This window comes from Charadrius vociferus, unplaced genomic scaffold, assembly GCF_000708025.1.
Source record: "Charadrius vociferus isolate BGI_N301 unplaced genomic scaffold, ASM70802v2 scaffold210, whole genome shotgun sequence".
In the NCBI taxonomy this organism is placed as follows: domain Eukaryota; kingdom Metazoa; phylum Chordata; class Aves; order Charadriiformes; family Charadriidae; genus Charadrius; species Charadrius vociferus.
The window spans coordinates 583,686-605,018 of NW_009646421.1; the positions used below are offsets into that span (position 1 = coordinate 583,686).

The 21,333-nt window shown below is 35.7% G+C and overlaps 1 protein-coding gene across 1 annotated transcript in view; it reads left to right on the forward strand.

Annotated features, from left to right (window-relative positions):
* The first annotated feature begins 6,206 nt into the window (after positions 1–6,206).
* ZC3H13 (zinc finger CCCH-type containing 13) overlaps positions 6,207–21,333 on the forward strand; it is a 43,082-nt gene continuing 27,955 nt past the window's right edge. Inside the window, exons 1-5 of the mRNA XM_009881116.1 lie at positions 6,207–6,323; positions 6,761–6,870; positions 11,915–12,026; positions 18,799–18,907; positions 21,151–21,290. Coding sequence (XP_009879418.1) covers positions 6,207–6,323; positions 6,761–6,870; positions 11,915–12,026; positions 18,799–18,907; positions 21,151–21,290 — 588 coding nt within the window. The remainder of the gene's footprint in view (positions 6,324–6,760; positions 6,871–11,914; positions 12,027–18,798; positions 18,908–21,150; positions 21,291–21,333) is intronic.

Here is a 21,333-nt window from a genome sequence, read left to right on the forward strand (position 1 = left end):
GGGGTGCGGTTCCGTCGGTCGGGGGCCGCGCCGGAGCCCGCCTCCCGCGCCATCGGGTCTTCCCCGTTCGTGGGGATTTTTCCAGTTCAATGGGGCTCTTCTCCCACTTCTGGCAGTAAAACAGTTTCTGCTTGGTGCGCTTAGAGGAACTACTAATTCCGCTCCTATAGATTCACTCATCACCATTTCTTTAGATAGGGGCTACAGCTAACTCCCATCCCTTCCAGAACTTGTAGACTGGGCGTGTTGGGTTAGTGTCAGGAATGGTCTGCTTAGGTCCTCACCTTTGACTTCTGGATTCTCGCTCCACCATTGATTCCTTACCGACCTTCTGCAAGACTGTTTGAAGAACAGATTGTGGCAGATAGCGGGTTAGCAACCAGGACCTTATGGGATCTTGCTCTGGTGGTGAAACACTTGAGGTGCCTCTGTGCAGATAGGAGCGGACAGACTCGGCCCATGAACTTGAGTGTACCTGAAAACTGTAGAAGTGTGGCTGTAGGTGGCCGTGCATGAGACAATACGCCCCGCTTGTCAGCACGTTTGTTCGAGTGTGACAACATGCTCACGTGGTGATCCAATTTACAGGTTGGAGATAACAGGTATCCAAACTTGATATGAAAGCTGAGTGAGCTTGGATCTGTTCGTACCAGTCTGCATATGATTCCTTACCGACCTTCTGCAAGACTGTTTGAAGAACAGATTGTGGCAGATAGCGGGTTAGCAACCAGGACCTTATGGGATCGTGCTCTGGTGGTGAAACACTTGAGGTGCCTCTGTGCAGATAGGAGCGGACAGACTCGGCCCATGAACTTGAGTGTACCTGAAAACTGTAGAAGTGTGGCTGTAGGTGGCCGTGCATGAGACAATACGCCCCGCTTGTCAGCACGTTTGTTCGAGTGTGACAACATGCTCACGTGGTGATCCAATTTACAGGTTGGAGATAACAGGTATCCAAACTTGATATGAAAGCTGAGTGAGCTTGGATCTGTTCGTACCAGTCTGCATAGACTGTCCCTTAGTCTGGTAAAACGTCTTCTTTGAGTATGAGGACTTTGTTAGACAAGATATGGAATGCCATATACTTTCTTTTGCAGTAGTAGGGTCTATTTTTTAAATTTATTTATACATGTAGAAAGCCAACCATGATTTTATACTTACGAAAACATAAGTAGCAGTTGCTTATCACTACTAATGGAGAAATACTGTATGTTAAATTAGAGCGATAGGTTCAAGTTAACAGCATGGAGTTGTGAAAGTAAACTTGAAATAATATCTAGTTTTCTGTCAAACAGGCTTCTTTGTGTGAGTTGAAGAGTGCTAGACTGACGTCGCATAAATGTGCAACCCGTAGTGACTATTATTTTGAAAGTTGGTTAACAATGAATTTTACTATTTTTAGCATTATTTTTAGGTAGTAAACCGGTGGAGCTCCTTCAGATATTGTTATTTTATTAGTATCGTGACATGGAAATGTTAATATTGTAATCGGAAACAAAACTGTTTCAGGTAAAAGCTCTTCATTTGTAAAAGTGAAGGGGAGCACTGACATTTTCTTCTGTCTGAGCTGTTACTTAGTTGTCAGCAGGTATTTAGTTTACCCTAAAGTGTTATAATCGGTTTGTATCTGAACTTCTGTAGGATTTTAAAATTTAGCAAAGCAAAATGTTTTGCAGTTAATGCTTGGGTGGGGTGTGTGCCACGTTATTAAAATTTTGCTTGTTATTTTAAATGGCATATTATTTATCACTTCACAGGTAGGATTTTTGTGACATAATGTTTAGCCTGTGTGTGGTGTGCATGTATGCATGCACAGATGTTGACATGCTTGTTAGTGATGCCTGGGACTTCTTAAAGAGATTTTGTCTGCTTACAGTTTTTTTTGGTGAACTTTGCTTTTGTTCTGTTACATCTCAGTTTCTAGTTTTCCTGTAGAAGCAGGATTAATTTTTGCAGAGGACTGACTGGAATAGGTTTTTCTAACAGAAAAGCAGGTGTTTCAGATGTGTTTGTCTTGATCGTGGCTTATGCAATATCATACTTCTATTGAAGAAAAACATTAAGCATGCCTGACATCAAAATGTAGAAGTACCAATAATAAAACTACAGAATTTCAGTGAATATTGTGTCAACCATATCATGCTTCGTTGATTTCAGTTACTTGGCTAGGGCCCACTAGGTATACTTGCTTCTTGCAAGCCTGTCTACATTTTAGATTTATTTGTGAAATAACACTGAGAGATATTTTACTTCAAATGCTAGTGTAATTAATGTCCTTAACACATTGTCTGTCACCCTGGAAAAGTTACTTTAGTTAAAGAATAACATAGATGCATCTGTGAGTAGGTTATCATAGTGTTACAATATTTCTAATTTATTATTAAAGATTCTCGTGAATCTTATGCATGTATGGAAAAGTGATACTTCACAGTTAAAACCTTAGCTATATAGAATTTATTTTAGGAGTATAAAGTTAATTTCACTTAGTTGTAGTAAGCTGTTTCAGAAGTTGCAGACAGTTCAATGCCCCTAAGTAGATTTAGCAGTGCAATGCACTGTACCTCAAATAGAGTAGTACGTAATTTTCTACTTGGAAACTTTTTTTTTTTTTAAAGTATCATTGGAGTAATTATTTGAAATGTTGAAATATGAATGCTTAAGGCTCAGTCCACACTGATACTCAGTGCTGTCTAATCCACGTGAGTGTTTGATAAGGAGATGGTAATTCGGAGACACAGGAGTTTGATGGAAAGGAAAATCATTGCACTGGCCATCAGTGTGGGATTGATAGGAGGACTGTGGTCATCAAGGATAAAGCAACATAAGATGAAAATGTGGATGAGTTGAGCAAGTTGAGCAAGTTATGGGAATTTTTATGGGATGTTCCATTTAAATTGTTCTTGATTATCCGTTAATGTGCAGTCTGAAAAAATTGGAAATGGAACACTTAAATTATTTCATTTTTTTCCCCCTCAGAGTACTTGTTTATAAGCAAGGAAGTTTGTCAGTAATATAAAACTGGTGTTACGCATCTGCGATTTCAACTGCCATATTGTTTTAATAGAGTCTTTATTTTTCCAACTTGCTTGGTCTTTGAAGAATGAGTGAGTGGAAGGAGTGAGTGAGAATGAGGGAGTGACTGCATTTTCAGATACAGTCTCTCAAATGTAATGTTTAACATAGTGAAAATTCCTCACTTTGCCTCTGAATAATGTGTCTGGACTGTAATCCTGCAGCCTGTGTAACAGCTGTATTCACTGAACAGTAAAATCTCATGCAGTTCTGATTGCAGGAGTGAGACCTTCATGTGATAATATGTGCATACAGAAAGTAGCATGCAATGTAGTCACAGCATGCTGGTTTTGTTTGCTTCATATCTCTTCTGTTAACAAATTATCTGTTTCTAATTGCAAACCGGTGTGTATGGGCCAGAATGTAAAGACAGAATTGACAGAATGCTATCTGAAATAATAAGGTTTTTCTTTACACACTAAGTTTTTATTTTATTTAAAATAGGGTTTTTTTCAAACCTTAGAAGATTCAGGGTTGGATGGCGTTGTCTTAATTTTCTTATAGACAATAATCGGCCAGAATATAGGGAAGTAGGTAGTTGGAATGAAATTATCTGCTCAGTTATGATGATGCTACCCCCTTCATCCTCTCCATGTTTAACTATCCTTTTAAGCCTACTCATCATCATAACTTCCTATAGAAGTTAATTCCAAGAAGGTACTATTTGCTGGGTAAAAAGTAACATTTAAAAAAAAAAAAAGATGTTTTGCCTCTGTTTCTTTGAAAATAAAAGGATATTCAAATTAGGAGGCAAAATGAATGGAAATTTTTTTGTATTTGTATACTCCTATCATGTCAGTGTGTACTGTACTTATGTATGAGATGCACTCATTTTATCTGTCCTTCATGTGTTGAACCCTCTCCCTATGCCATTGCCAGTGCCGTTCTTCTAACCTTTTTTATTTCAGATATAGCCAAATTCCCTATTTGGTTTATGATCATCTTATTAAAAATGCTTTTGCATATGTCAGTTGATTTTTATATCCTTTATTAAAGGGTGTAGCTGCATGAAACCTTACAAATTCAGTGGGTTTTTTTCTGAAATACCGTGGGAGACAATCCTGAAATGGAAGGGTGCTCAGCTAGGTGAGATGTGGTATTGTTTTGCTTTCTAACTTCAATGGTTTATCCTGTCGGACTTTATAACTACTGCTGCACATTGAGCTGTCCACAATGACTCCTAATTATTTTTCTTGGAAGACTGGACTAATTTGAACTCATCAAGTATTTAGATAAAATCATTTCTCCTTGTGTGCATTACATTATATTTATTTGCATTTCATCTGCTGTTGTATTACTCAATTTTCTAACTCAATTAGATCTTTCTGGAAGTCTCTATTCTCTTCAGTTTTTACTAACCCAAATAATTTCCTACTACTGGCAAATTCTACTATTTCACTGTCTGCTTCCGCTAATTGGTGTTAACCATTGTTTTTAATGTTTGGTATACACCACATGGTTAACTTCTGCCCTCTCTGAGCATCTTGGTTAACGTCTTGGTTACCTGAACTTTACTTGTGAGATAAAATCCTTCAGATAATCAGAGGCTTGGAGAAGTAGTCACTAGAGCTGAGCTGAGAAATCTCTTGAGTACGTAGCATAAGCTTGCTTTCTTCTGTTGTTTATAAAGGAGCTAAAGTGCTTAGCAGGAGCTTCAACACAGTTTTGTTTGTAGAAAGTGCACAGGTGTCAGACTTCTAGGGAGGTCTTCTCATTGAAGTAACCGTAGGATTCAGATAAGAGTTCCACCAAGGTACAAGGGAAAAAACAAGTATTATCAGTGTCAAGTGTAAAATACAGGTTACAGCAGTATTATGTCTTATGTGCATTTGTCCACACTTATGCATTATAAATTATTTTGCTGTAGAATGAATGCTATGGGAATCTGAATGCTATGGGAATGTAGAATGTAGAATGAATGCTATACAATCTGAATGCGATGGCAACATACTGGTGATCAAATCAGTAAAAATCCAGTCTGGTGGGTGTTAGTTTAAATTTGTATTATTTTGACTGTGTGGATGAGCTTTTTGTCATTTGTAATTTGTGGGTGTTTGAGAAATTAGCTTAAGTGTGTGTGTTCTAAATGCAGTGACACGTGGATAGGAGCAGAAGGTTAGGAGATCAGTGTTTGGTTAACCATTTTATACTGGCTAACGACCTCTATAATGATGGCACTTTGCAATACAACAAAGAGGTGTTTTTTTGAGCTGTATGTAAATCATCCAGCAACTGGCAGATTTTTCCCAAATTTATTTTATTTCTGTGTTGATCAAGTAGCCGTTACAGAATGGACAATAGTTTTTGGAGCCTATTTTGCCCTTTTTCTGCAACCTGTCTCTAGTGCTCAATATATATCTTCCCTTTTTTAAAATGTTTTTCTTTCTATACTCAATAATTCCTTCCTTTCTCAGGTAAGATAAATTGTGACTTTGTATTTACCAAATTTATGCTGTATTTGCTTCAAAGTCTGTTTTTCTTAATGAAAGGAAGTTACTTCTTGAGAAGCTTAAGAAGTGTATCACTGTTGGGTTTTTTGTTTTTTTTTTTTTTTCTAAACTCAGGTTGTTACAAATAGTTGTAGAATACAAACTAGTAACAAACACAGACTGTGGATGATATCAAGGTTGTCACATACAACAAATGGCGGGGGGCGGAATGGACCTCTCACTTTTGGAGATTTGTTTCTGAAAATGGGAGCCGTTTTTAGTGGTCAGAACCTGTTTCTGAGAGGTTGGTGAAGTAACATTAAAAGTTTTTCGCTTGAAGTCACTTGAGTTGATGCACAAAAAATACATGACAAAGGAAAGCATCTCTTCTGTGTGGTTTTTGCTACCTAAATGAATAACATATCATATGATCTTTCCCAAGGGGAAGCTGAAGAATCCAAAGCAGGTCACAAAATAAAATGAAAAATTATCATTCCTGGTGTTCAGCTGTCTAGTTCAAATCAGAGACATTCCTCGTTAATAGATACATTTCACTCATCTATGACGTCTTTTTCTTTCTTCATCACTTCTGCAGCAAGTCTTACAACGTATATCATACTATTTTATTCATGTGAGTTCAGTGTCAATAGCCCCAACTGAAGGATTTTACAGTTTTGCTTTTTTTTTTGGTTGAAGTAGTACAAAATGTCAAAAATTAGAAGGAAGGTCACAGTGGAAAATACCAAGACCATATCCGATAGCACATCCCGAAGACCCAGTGTGTTTGAAAGGCTTGGACCCAGCACTGGAAGTACTGCAGAGGTGAGTTGTAAAAGTGTTCTTCTTTTTCTCCCCACCCCAGCATCTTCTTTTCCAGGATTTAGGTGGTGGGAAAGAGAAGCTCACAAGTACCAAATATTCAGGTGTCACTGATGGTTAGTAAAGGTGAAAAGAACTCCTTAACGCTTGGATGTTCAACATACTAATACTAGAATTTTCAAATAACGTGTGTTGTCCCAGCTTCTGGAGAGGAGCAGTAGTACTGTACATATTAATAGTATTTCCATCAACTTAAATTTTTCTCTGCCAGACCTGATGCTCATTGTTGATTATTTTTTTTAATTATTTATGTCACTGGTGGACAGAAATTACAAATAAATGGGAATTAATGTGGAGTCATTTGTTTGTTCTGCCACACTCACACCAATGGTATTTCCAGAAATGAGTGTGAAATTCACCCAGTAATGTCTGTCTCTTAGACACAGTGCCGTAACTGGCTGAAGACTGGCAACTGCCTCTATGGGAACACATGTAGATTCGTACATGGCCCTTCACCACGAGGTAAAGGCTATAGCAGCAGTTATAGAAGGTAAATCAAGAACTCACTTTGAATTCTTCACATGCTGTAGGAAAATAGCTTTTGCAACTATGTCCTCTGTTGTTTTTGTGGTTTTGTTTTTTTTTTTTTTTAAAGTGAAATGCTGTGGTGTGCCTAATGGTATGTTTCATTGATAACCAATTGCATTGTGAAGCTGCTCAAAGCAATTAATTTGGCAACTTACAGTGGGTTTTCCCAGGTTTTTTGTGTGTATGTAGCTTTAAAAAATGGAGTCCTCTGGATGCAGATTAACTTCTTATATTACTTGAAAAGGGAAGTTCAAGTACCTTAATACTCTTTTTTTTTGCATAGTGTCACTGCAGCTTCTGATATGCCTTTCTGTCCTTTACTGAAATGCTGTTTTGCAACTACTTACAGCAGTACTCACATACTTGCAGCCCTTCTGCCTTCTCTGTATTGTTTGATGAATAAGGTGTCTATCCTTTCTGTCCTGTTGTGAGAAAACATTTCTCTTGAAAACATAGTTTTGTGACTTTACCTGTCAGATATAGAACAAATATCCTGTATCATAAGAGGAGATCCAAAAAGTTGCTTCATTTTACAGAAGAGAATATATTTTATTATCTGCCTTTTCATATGTTACTGTAACTTAAAATATTTTTTCAACTGTCCTTTGTGTGGCATAACACCTTACTTAACTGAAACCAAATGTGGCAGTAAGTTTTTTTTACAAACAACTGCGCTTCATAGTGCTACAGTAATATCAATGTTACCTCCAGATTATGGATGGGCACACTGAATCATCAAAGTGTAAAGCAACAACAGGAAGGTGGACATGAGGTTAGGGTTCTGTTTCTGGTTCTGTTTTCCTGTTCCTGTGGCATACTCTTAGGATGATCCCGACTTTGCTTGTTTGATTTTCCATTGCTTCTAAGGTGGTAGGTGGTAGCAGTTGGGATACAAAATATATCACTGAGTTTAATGTTTCTTTCAGTGTGTAAAAGACTTTGTTCTGTACTGAATGTTCCAAATGAGGAAAAGGGAGTGATTTACTGGTGGAGATTAAATTTAAAAACTGTTAGAATGTAATTTTCTCCTTTATTTCAGTGTTTGGAACGCTCAGTGTGTAGTTCTGCTTGGTGATTTTGAAGAAAAGTCACATTTCTTTTAATGATTAAAGCTTTGTTTCTGCTTCCCTGTCACCACTGACACTTAACAATAATGTTGATTTACTTTTTATTGCTAACTTTTTTTTTTACTAGGACTATATGAAAAAGTCAAAGGACAAATCTTACTGCTTATTTGTCTGACACATTCAACATTTAATAAAGGTGTTCTTAAAAATAAAAAGGGGGAGGAAGCACCTACTTACCCATTCCCCCCCTAAAAACAAAACAAAAAAAACCCAGACAAATGAAAAAAGCATGCTTGTCTTCAGACCTTTCTACTGATAGCTCTTGGCCAGGCACAGAAAAAGCTGGTTTAGGTACATAATAAAATGTTAGCATTTTCATGCCATTTAACATTACAGACACTTCTACAAATGTTATCCAGGTATTTTGAATGCAATTTTATTGGCTTCTTGCAAGCCAAGCTAATGTTGCTTCCACATCAGTTCAGTTCAAGCAGTACTCGTGTTCAAGTATCTGGGACAATATAATGGCGGCGTGTCTACATGTGTTTGGCCGGGCCTGCTGGTGAAGTCTTTTGTCTGCTTTGCAAGCAGTTTAGTAGGACAAAGCACATCTTACTGCCTTTTTGTCTTGCCCTCCGATTTCATACCTGTCTTAAATAAATCTCATTGTTAATGGTTTTATCTGACCATCATGCCTCCCATAGTTCAGAACATCACCAGACAGTAGGAAAACGTGACTCTAAAGTGTGAAAAAGACTCTTAAATCTAATTTTGTTATAATTCCATTTCGGCATTAATGCTGCCTCTCATGGCATGAATTTTAATCTTGCTGTTATAAAAAGAAAACCTAGCATGTTTTTACATATAAAGCTTTCCTGATGAGGATATTAAGAATTCAGTAATAGACCTGACAGTCTTCCAGGCATCTGAAGCCAGGAGAAGCTAACAAGGAAAGAGCTATGTGTAAACATGCTATCCCACAAGGAATTTTGCTCTTTTGCTCCACTTACAGATTGTTGGTTAGTTGCCCGGCATCTTCCTGCTGGTTCTCTTATACTATTGTCAGGATCTGTGCCATTATAGCATTCCTCTCCTAGCTTGTCTGATCCTCTTCATTCTGGATCATTACTCTGGATTTAAAAAACAGACCAGCAGTAATACTAGGTAAGAACTTACGGATTTTGCAAGGTTCAAATATTGTTGTATGGGAAACTGAAAAATGGGACAGTGTTTCATAAGCCATCATTTATAATACATATATCATACACAGCAGTAATTGTCATCTGCCTATACATGCATGTGTGCACGCACATACACACAGTTATTCTCGGATACGTGTGTTGTAATGTGTGTCTGTTTTTAGGGAGGTTTTCCTGACACTGTAGGAGGTACAGAAGCAAATGGAGGCATTGTTATGAATGTGCCTTTCCAAACCAAGCTGCTGAATATGGAGAACTGAACTGTTGCAGGAAGTAATGCTGTTTAAAATCACTTAACTGAAACATGAATCAGTCAGTAGGCCAGCTTGTTTTTCTGTGCATCAAGCCAAACTATCGGAAAAGAGTCACAACTTCCTGAGTTATTATTTCTTTAAATTTGACAGGTTTTTCAGTCTGACTTTTGGGGGGGGGTTATGGTCATTTGCGTGGAGGGGTGGGATGGTTACCATGACTTAGCTCCAGTATTCTCCTAAAGCTGAAAAAAACTCAAACCCCCAAACCAAACAAAAACCCACCAACAAACCCCAACCCGGGAGCTATAGCTTTTCATTTCTGTGATTTCTTGATAACTTTTGTAGACTTTAAGTATATTTGAATAAATTTTTAACAAAATAAGTTTTTTTCTTCCCTTCCATACTGAAAAAGGTACCAATTGAGGGTGACATGGTTTGGATGTTTTTTTTCACTCCAGCATATGACTTAAAAAAAAAAAAAAAAAGGAAAGGGAGAAAAAAAAAGAAAAAAGTATTAAAATACCAAATGTGTCTCTAGAAAGTACATGAGCTGCATTCAGTGTAAGTTCTCTTGCTCTCTCCTTCAGCTACCAGTGTTTTTCCTGAAATTGTTCCTCTTGAGGAACAATGTTACAAGTACGTTATCTATAACCTTTTTGCCTTTTAAATTAATTTTCAGGTTTAGAAATCCAAATCCTTTCTGCCATAGCTGATGTAATATTAAAATTAAGGCATTTAATTGCCACTTTAATGTTGAAAGACCGTTTATTTGTTGAGGTAGTTGATGGTTGGAATGCTTCAGAGTGTTTTGGAAATGCAAAGGAATTGTCTTTCTAAGATTGGGGGAGGGAAAAGAAACAGATACCTTGAATCATAACTTTTGCTAAAGCCAGACACTTTAAAGATGGTATAATAATGCATGCAAAAGAGATAATTATTTATATTTGTATGCCGGGTATTATTTGATCCTTCTTAGTCCTGAAAGAAGTGGCATGCTACTGTTTTGTACCCTTCTTCTGATCTAGAGTGACCTGTATTTACAACTTGATGAAGAATTAAATGCATTTAAAAATGACAGCAGTCACTGGTCTTTTTCTTCTTAGATCGTAAGACACTTAACCTTATGATGCATTTTAAAGAATTAAGTATAGATAATATTGCAAAAGAGGAAATGGAAACAAATTACTGTTTTTCAAGTATGCACAGGTTGAAAATGAAATATTAATTTAGATTTTTGTATGCATAATTTGTGAAAGACATTATACTCTATGTATTATGTGACAGAGGAAGGGTGGGAGAAACAGTACTTTCTAAATGGAAACCCTAATTCAGACTGAAAACCTAAGCAAATGCAAATTTTGTTATTCAAATATTATGTATAACCCATCTAATCAACTAAGGCAGCATCAGTATCTCTTTATAATTCTTTAGCATAAACCGATAAGTACAAATCTAGTACTTTCATACAACCATTTCACAGAGGAATTGTGATTATGGCTGACAGCCATCACAAAAGTACCAAACTCAGTATCAGGCCAGATTCATGTGAAGAGAAAATTATTCTTGAACTGAAAGATTGTTTGAAACAGCTCCTACATCCCCGTTGCTTAAGAGCTTGTTTAAATGCAAGGGTTGTTCTCTTTTAACCCATAAGGGATAAATGAACTTGTAAATCCATAATAAGAGGTGACAATTATATAAATGTCTTGTAGTAGCATAGGATGTTCCCCCTCCCTTCCCACATCACAGTAATACCTGTTACAGAAAATATACCTTAAAGTTGTATGACTAGTAGAGTTCATGCAAAAATTTGTAATTAAATAATGAAATAACTATGTTACGGCAAAATGGAAAATGGAGGAGGTGTCCAAGAGTGAATTTCTGGTGCGTGGTCAAGCAACAGCGTTTTTTTGTGTGGCAGTCTCGCCAAAGTCGTGGGAGGATGGCATCTAGGTCAGGTTATCTCCACTTGCAGACTTCATCCATATCCAGATGTGCTTCTGTGTGACTATCATTGCTAGTCTACAGTAGTTTGACTCTGCATTATTATTTTTTTTTTTAAATTATATATTAAAATCAGTGCAGCTTAGAATATGGAGAAGGCTAAAGATATTTTGAAAAATTTTGTAGGAGTGATTGTGAAACACATTTGCATGATGGTCTGAAAAAGAAGATTTTTTCTGGATAGGATCATGTGAAGCTAATCTACAGTAGTAACTGAGTCATGCCATATATACATGCAAGTAATTTTTCTTCTTAAAGTCAAGTCTTCCTTGATGTTCTGAAAGAGAGGGTTTTTTTGGGTTTTTTTTAGGATGCTTAAGCCTGTTAGAATTTAATATTTTTTTATTTATCCACTTTGCTTCTGGGTGGGAGGTTCTGTATATACTTTCTGTATATACTAATAAAAATAATGAAAAGACAGATTGTATTCCTTTAAAAATAATGCCATAGAACTGCTTATATTATGTTTCTGTATTATACAGGTCACCAGAAAGACCGACTGGAGATCTTCGGGAAAGAATGAAGAACAAACGTCAAGACGTTGAGGCAGAGCCACAGAAACGAAGTACAGAGGAATCGTCCTCTCCTGTTAGGGTAAGAATGGAGTTTGTAGAACTCCAGAACCCCTCAGTAGCAATTGGGCAGTGTGTACTAGAAACCTGATTGTGGTGACTTGTAATATTTAAAATGTTTTAATGAACTGATCATTTTGTACATAGCATATGACATATTTTATTATGAAGTGTCTTAACAATTGTATTATTTCGCAGTTTTATATAATTTTCTGATCTTTTGGTTCCCAAGGATTTTCTAAATCCCATAGACTAAAATATGTTATAAATAGTGATAAACAGGTATTTAATAACAGTGCAGACTCTTTGATTATTACCAAGAAAAGTGTATTAACTGTTGTTCCAACCATCCACTGTTTTTCGGCCAACGCTTGTTTGTATCCATTGTTTACATTCACCCTGACCCCAGCTGTTCATCCCAAATTTGCTTTTGATGAGACCACACAGTTACTATTGTGCTGGTTCATTTTGCCTTCCTCCTCACATACTCATCAGGCATCCCAGCTGCTTACTTTTGGGTTTTGCAAAAAATTAATTCATTATCATTCTCATTTTCTAATTGTCTTTCTGCAACCCTATACCCCTCAAATACCAGAAGTTATTAATTTTTAAACTGTTACGTGTTCCTGCACTGATGTTATAAACAAATAGGGGCAAAATTGATAGTGTGACCCTGCACCTGTGTAACAATAGCACCAATGTATTCCTGCATTATGTTTTTTAAGAACATCTTCATATGAATAATGAGAAAAAGGTTTTATTTGTGAAAAATCAGTTTTGCTTCTGCAGGTATTAACAGCATTCTTTTTTTTCCTCTTGGTCTGTTCCTACTTGCTGTGTAAAATGAATTTTTATGTCAGGTGTAAAGAAATCAACAGCAGCTGCTATCATTAAATTAACAGAATGGCTTACCTTCCAATCATGTTTTCAGTTGCTGTTAATTTGTGTAAACTTTCAATCTTTTTACTCTTTTACTTAAATGTGTTTCTTTTGTTTTCTAATAGTTTGAATAAACTGTTCAGTTATTGAGTACATGGTTGGTGGGAAAAGTGTTTTTTTCCAACCGCTATTAAAAACTTTCTGTAACTTCTCTCCTGGTACAACTCTTATTTTGATGTAATTCTTTTGGTTAGTTAACCCTGCTTTTTATAGTGATCTATTAATGTAATAATAAGATACTCTTAAACAACTAAACCCCAAGTAAAGGTGAACTGGAAGAAGGTATTGGAAAATTAGTGGGTCTGTTAAAGTACCACAGAATTATTTACAGGATAAGCACACTGCAGAGAAAAGAATACTCTGCTTCAATCTCATAAAACAGAAGGCTGAGGAAACCACTGAGCTTTTGTATTAGTTGCATGGAGGAATATGGGCTATCCAAAGAAAGTATTCTGGAACAAACAGTCGTCAAGAGTTGCATTGCAAAGAACCAGGATATCTAAAAGAACAGAAGACTGAAGTGACCGAACTGCTAACAAAAATCTTGCTCCATCGTTAGAACTACTATTATCTTGGAGCTCTAATATCTGACGTTTCTGTCTCTTATTAAAGCTTTTGGGATAACAGGAGCTGGATAAGAGATCTTAACTTTGTTTTGAAATAATGAAAAGTACCTTGTTCCATAAAAAGTTTCATAATTCTATTTTTTAAAAAAGAGCAGCACTGTTGTTACAAACAAAATTTGTGCTTCACCAGTCTACTAGCCTGAAACCTTAACAGAGAGTAGTGGCTAAAAGAGAACTGTCTGATACAGGTGAAACCTTAAATAGTTCCTTTTGAAACAAGGCTTTTGAGGCATATAGATAGTCAAAGAATAGCAGGTATAATATTGTCAGGTTTGGAAGCCAGTTAAGGGGAAAATTTTCGATTAATTTCAAATGATGAAGTTGTGGAGGATGCTATGGTGTTTCATCTGAAGAGCTATAACTTTTTAAGAATGTGCAAAAAATGTTGGACATCCCAAATGTCAAACTCTGCAGAAGATATGAAAACAGGAGTTGAGATTACTAAAGTCTGAGGAATGATAGAGGGGTTGGGGAAAGATAGTTTTTGGCAGTACAATAGCAGATGAAACTTGGTGTTGGCACGTGCAAGGTAATGCACAATGAAGAAAGTATTTAAAACAAAAAATCATGAATGAATATTTCAAAAGTAACTGAAACTTTCCAGTAGAAAAAGAAGTTATTGTGGACAGCTCAATGAAACCATCTGATCAAAGTGCAGTCACAGTTGCAGAAGCAAACAGGTATATAAAAATGAAATAGAAAATGATCAATATTGCGCTGTAGAAATTCATGGTCCAGTTTTATTTGAAATGCTGTTTGGTTGTGATCACCTGTATGCAAGAAAATACAGTCAAAGGTCTTTATGAAGTGGGCATGGGCAAGGAGGTGAGAAAGAGACTGGAGAGAAGAAAGGACATGTGGTGAATGCATATGATGTATGAATGAGAGAATGTAAATTAGACGCGTCATACTTATACTTTATCCCAGTAGAAAGAGTGGCAAATTTGAAAATGACAAGGGGAAATGCTATTTACATTATATCTGACAATTCTACCTGATTGCTGGAAGATACAGGCAGAAACCTGAATAGGTTCCACCAAAAATTTGAGGCAGTATAACTAGTATAAAATCTTTTTGGAAAAGATTTCATGTTCTTTGGAGACATAAGATAACTAGTGCAATCTATATGTATTTAGGAAGAAACTTCCTATATGGACAACTTACAGAATATATCCCCTATTATTCCTTCGTATTTTGTACTATTATTTTCAGACACAATATGCTGCGTTGCGTGGACAACTACATTGAACTCAGTTGTTTCTGTGTTTCTCAGATTTGTGTTCAGAATTACTTCAGCACTGTATGTTAGTGTATCAATTATTATACAAATAATTAGATAAGATCCCTGCTGTTATTATACTTAGTTGGAAATTTTTATGTTGAATTTTTCTTCATATGATAAGACAGTTACGTTGGAGTATATGAAGTATTACCTGGGAGGTGTGTGTGATCTGGGAGAAACAGTGGGAAGGACTTAATGTATATTTAGGAAAGGTTTTTGTAAGGAATGTGTATAACTTGTTTCCTATTCGTGCTTTTTGTCGCTGTGGCTTCTGAGTATCTCCACTGGCAATGGAAGTCAGCATTGTCTTCCATCTCTGAAATGGAAACGATACCTGTTCATTTCAGGGAAACTTCAGATTCATTTTCTTGTATGTTTGTGTAGTGTGGTAGTAGTTTATACTATAAAGGTATTATACATAGAGCATAATAGTACTGTACTTGCCCAAAAGATTCCAGCTGTAATACACAGTAGCTTATTCTAGATTTAGAGGAGTCTGTGCTTTTGAATTAGTTTATATTGCTGCTGCATGTACAAGTGCCGATAAGGCTGAAACTGAAGCTTCTGCCTTGTAAGAATTGTAGGTTTTAAGTGTTTATAAATATTCTCTCCATTGCTGTTGGCAAGGTAACACTCCTTGGCTAGAAGCATATTTTGCAGACTGGATGAGTCCTTTTGTGCTTGGCCAAACCTTCTGGCTGTAGTGGGAAATTCATTCAAGTAGACATCAAGTCTTGTGCTGTAGAGTGCTGATCATATCTTATGAATTGTGGAGCTTCAACTTAAGTAGACGTTAAATTAAATAAAGTCAAACAAAATTCAGCCATAATGTCGCAGTTTTTTTCCCTTTCTTAAGTAGTTCTTTCTGAATGTCAACATTAAACTGTAATCATCTATCCAACATACGTAAATAGTTTAACTGTGAGCACATACCTGAAAACAGCATAAACAAAGTCTACTAAGTTGTTGTTTACTCTTAGAACAATCTACAATAATTTTTTTTAGTAAATAGTTGTATTATTTTGTCAGTTTATTGTTTCTTGTCTAGTAAATAGCATTTTTTCAGAGTCTGCAGAGAAATAGTTTACAAGTGTGGCTGAAGTGGATACAGCATCTTCAAGTGAAAGACATGCTATTGGCCTTTAGGAGCTTGACTTATTTTATTCTTGGCTTATTAAGGGAGACATGAAAAACTATAAAGTACAAGAAGGTCTATAAGGATATAAAGGAAATATTTACTCCCTGTAACAGAATTAAATGCATTGTAAGTGGAACAAGTACAATAAAAAGAATGTTGAAGACTTTTCCATGAGAAAATTCAAGTATGTGTTCTAAACGATCATAACTTAAATTCCTGAATCGCATGCCCCAGGAAAATATACTTGATTTCTAAACTGAGATTTGTTTTTCAAGATGGAATATTACCAGAATCTTTTTGCCTGATGACTAAACTGAAGTCATTTAGCATATGAACGGACTTGGATCAAGTTGTCCCGACCTGTACAATAGCATGCTTGCATAAAAATTGTCTGTTCTCTTCCCTTATATTCAGTAATTCAATAAAATTCCTTTCATAGAAGTTTTTGTTCTCAGTTCTTCTGTAGAAATGATTGTGCCACTACTGAATCTCTCCACTGAAAGGAGAAAATACAGGCTGTTTCAAGATACTTGTGTTTGGTTGTAAGTTTGGAGACATAGGCAAGACACGTACAAGTTGTATAGTATTTTTAACATGGGATATTAAATTGTTTTTGAAGCATTCTGACTTACCTGCTCATTCTCTGCTGACAAATTATTTGGGGAATTTGCTTTGAGAAGTTTTTTGAAATTGGTGTATAGAGGATGTCCTAACACGCATATTTCAGTTTGCTAGTAACCTAGTGTTGAATTAATAAAAACTAGTATTTGTATTTAAGAAATATTGTTTATTGTTTGCTTATATTGTAGGAATTAGTTGGAATATATAGCAGAGGTACACAGTTTAATCAGTATATAGAGGATGTCCTAACATGCATATTTCAGATTGCTAGTAACAAATAATGTTGAATTAATAGAAGCTAGTATTTTTATTTAAGAAATTTTGTTTATTGTTTGTTTATATTCTAGGAATCGGTTGGAATATATAGCAGAAGTACACTATTTAATAGAACAAATGCAGCCTTCAAGGAGGGCAGTCTAGAAAAATTAAAATACTCTAAGAAGAAAAGATGGTTGCAGGACAGGCTTGTTGATAGTCACAGATTTTCAGATCTCATCAGAGTAATTTTCTCTTAAGTAACTTGCTTTGGAGCGTAGTACAATTCTTGCTCTTAGACTGAAATGCTGTTAGTGCATGTTGTCATGATGGCTTAGTTGATGCCGATTTGTCTGCAGTTGATGTCAGTAACCAACACAACTTGATAGGTTAGGATCTTGTGCATCATTTTAGAGATCCTGTCATGAAATAGAGAAAAAACCTTGTTTTTCCTTATTCTACAAGCTATTTTAAATTAAACATGACACACGTTAGTTCTTTAATGTGAAGTTCCTTCGTCTTACATAGTGACTGGTCCAAACCTTCTAAGGCTTTGAATATGATATACTGAATGCATCAAGATGAGAAGCTTGAAGATAACTGTGCGTTGAAGCATCTGTTTTAGTTCACTAAGTAAAATAAATGCAGTACTTGTTCTATTATCGTTTACATCATTAAACTAGAGATAACATTTTAACATTGTTAGTGAATAAAAAGGAATAGTTGAATTTTACTCACTTGGGAGTGACTATTCACAATGTTATGTTATTTGCGTACTCTGTTTGTAAGGTGATGTTACGGATTTAAAATAAGTCAAGATCTAAGTGCCAATAAGGAATAGCTAGTGAAATTCTCAGGCATCTCCTTTTCTTGGCATAAAAACAAAGGTTCCTACATAACTACACTGAAGAATCCCCAAAAGACAAAAGGAGGCACTGTGGGAGGTGAGAATAGAAGAGAGATGGGACAGGCTTTCATTATTTGCTCTTTCTGGTTTCTGACTTAAAAAATCAACCTGAGATACTTCTAAGCTTGAATGTTCTTTGCAAATAGTGAAAAAAAAATTTGTCCTGTACTCCTCTTGAGCCTAGGTAGATTATTTAGAGAGTGTCTTTTCAGCAGAGGCAATGATACAACTATGCAGCTTTACTACTGGAATTTAGCAGGGGAAGAAGAGCGGCACAGGTTCAGTTGCTTTTTGAAATTGTCTTTTTTTCCTGTAAGAATAGTCTATGGCTTCCTTATGTATCCACAGAACCATCTGCCACATGCAAAACATGTCCTACTGCAATAGTTAGACTTGTCTAATAGCTTGGGGCTAGTGAAAGTTCAAATATAAAGCTATCAACAAAACTTGATTCCAGTGTGCTTTAGACCTTTTTCCCTTTCTTCTGCCAGCCAAGGGTCTCTCTTTTTTTTTTTTTTTAATTTATTTTATTACACACACACCCCCCTTCTTTATCCTCTAGAGAGTTAAATGGCTCAGCTTCTGAGTCTCATCTGCCTTGCATATAAATATTCTTATTTACAGCTGAGAACTCTTACTCAAGCTGTTAAAGTTATACTCTTTAAATCTTCATTAAACTTCTGGTCTTAAGAACCTGATCTGTTCTTTCAGTTCCTGTTTTAAACTTTATATCTCTGATAGGTGCTCAATTCTTGCCCTGCCATTAAACCTTCTTATTTTATGAGTCCTTTCTTCTCTTTTCCCCATCTGCTATTTGCACACTGATTATATGAAATTGCATTAGAACGTGTTGCCTGTGGAGTCTCTGCTTATTTAAGAAGGTATTTGTTCAACAGGCTAAAGGGGGAAATGCTTTTTGTACTATAAAAAAGAAACAGCCAAAATACCATGTAAAATATACCTGCTTCTTCAGGCTTCTTTTAAAATAAAGTTGTTTACTCTAATGCAGCATTTTTCGCTTTATAGAAAGAGTCTTCACGAGGAAGACATAGAGAAAAGGAGGATATCAAAATTACAAAGGAGAGAACACCAGAAAGTGAAGAGGAAAATGGGGATTGGGAAACAAATAGAGAAGGTAAGTATAATTAAACTATTGGTTCCCCTACAGCTTGAAGAATGGCAAGATTACTGGGCTGTATGTAAAGCAGAATGGTTAAACATTTGGTCTCTAAGCAGAATACTTTTTATACAGTAGCCATTAATGTTTAATTTTGAGGAGAGCAAGGAAGCAATCTGAGTTGGACTGCTACAATGGTAAAACCAACTTATTTTAAAAATGCATGCTTCTTTTTTTTTTTTTTTTTCTTTTTTGACTTCTCAGACAACAAGGAACTTAGCCATGGGCTACTCCATGGCTGAACTTTTCGCTTTTAGATCACTAATTGAATACAAGTTACAATTTTGAAACTTGCTCAGCCTGAGGAGAGAGCATAACTCCTTTGAATTCAAAAGTCAGCAGGTTTTTTGTTGCGTAACTTGTACTGGTGTGAACTGTTTCATTAACAAGGGCTCTATTCGAATGAGTATAACAGCTGAAGGTAGCAATTGGTGAACTATTAATATTCTGAAAACACTGAGTGGTAAGAGACAGTAGTTGGTTTTGGTTGTTTAATGGTTAAAAGGTGATTTCATTGTTCTTGTTGATAATACTTGTCCATTTAGTCTGTGGATAGTTGAGGAAAAGACTGGTTTTTCCCACTCTCTTGAGTTTCACTTTTGTTAGAGACCAAGTTCACCTCACAGTGATATTATGGCAGCTTCTAATGAACTGTGGTGTTAAGGTAGTTTTGTGTCAGTGTTTCAGAAGTAGTTAATAGAATAGTGCAAGAGAAGATGGAAATCCTGATCCCTGCTGAGTGAATTTAGATACAATGAATATATTTGCAATAAAGTGTGCTATAAGTTGTTTGTGGGAGGGAGCTCCCCTGTAACTTTCATTCATTAGGTAGCTTTTCTATAGTATGTGGTATAAGTTATGCAAATATTGTTTTGCTCTATCTTAAGCACAATACATGAATAGAAGAGTAACCATCATATGTTTTCATTCCTTCCTAAATTTTGGTTTTGGCATGATTTAAGAAACATTGACCTATAACGTGGATGCATGGAAATAGAATCTAAGCCAAAAAATTTTGGAACATAAAACCATCAAGTCCTATATAAATATAGTCCTGCCCATTGCAGAGAGGGTTGGAATAGATTACCTCTAAAGGTCCCTTCCAACCCAAACTGTTCTATGATTCTATATAAATATATGTCTTAAGTCTTAGACACTGAGGCTTTCAACTTGAGAATTATGATTTTTTTCAAAATAGTGTTGATCATAGTTATGCGGATGAAGTAGAATTACCATCTGTTAAGTTCTAGTGAGTGCTGCATGTGCAGACAGATGGATTGGGAAAGAACCTATGCTGTTAGGAACTGCACCTCTCTATAAGCTGTTCCTATGCATTCATGACACATTAAGGGAATTTGTAGGCTGAGTTTGTTATTGCAAAACCTTTTATATAGTTCCTGCGTGTAGGAAGGGGAGTGAAAGCTAATGACTTTTTAATGAAGTCATCTTTTCTCTGACAGTTGTTTTCCTAAAGTGCTTTTTGAGCATTAGACTTAAATAGCCATAAACAAAATAAATGTAAACAGAGTGAATAAAACTACTTTAATTTTCAATAAGATTTCTGTTGCAAGGCTCAAAGCATACGTAAGTAGCTTAATGTATGACTTAATGAAAAAGTGACAGAAATAGCACCTTTTGAATAAGCTCTTGAAGTGTGCATCTATCCAGTGAAAGAGATCATACAGACGTCTTTTATTTTAAAATCGATTTGGAGGTGTAATTAAATAAGTGTATCAATTGATTTGTGGGATGCTCAAACAAAATCCTGTAGTATCATGCATCATTATTTAAATCCATTTCATGTCAGATTTCCCGATTAAGTAGTGCTCTGCATATTTTTGGTCTTTGTGAAGACACACTCTTTTGAATTTTTTTTTTTTTGTTATTTAAATCTAAATAAATGATTTACTGGATTTCCCTTGCTACCTCAGATTAAAAATTGATGCAAGTCTCTGGAAGAAGTTAAGGTGTTTTTTTTTCTTAACAAAGTTTAAGAATTTAACTGCAGATTTTACAGAACTAACTGAAGTTATTTCAGGTTTACACACGTAATTGGAGAAGAGATTTGGCTTCGCTTCATTGATCCATTCATGAGTGTTCAAAAGTCACGGAAATATTTATTTGGGCATCCAGTACACTAAATATTATTATTTATTTCATGTGTAATTATTTACTAATCTATTTACTTTTCTTAAATAAAGACTCTGATAATGGAGATGTTAATTATGATTATGATCATGAGCTGTCTTTGGAAATGAAGCGCCAAAAGATTCAGAGAGAACTCATGAAGTTGGAACAGGAAAACATGGAGAAACGAGAGGAAATAGTCATTAAAAAAGAGGTATGTATTATGTAAATGTGAAATTAAAAAAATAAGTCATCAG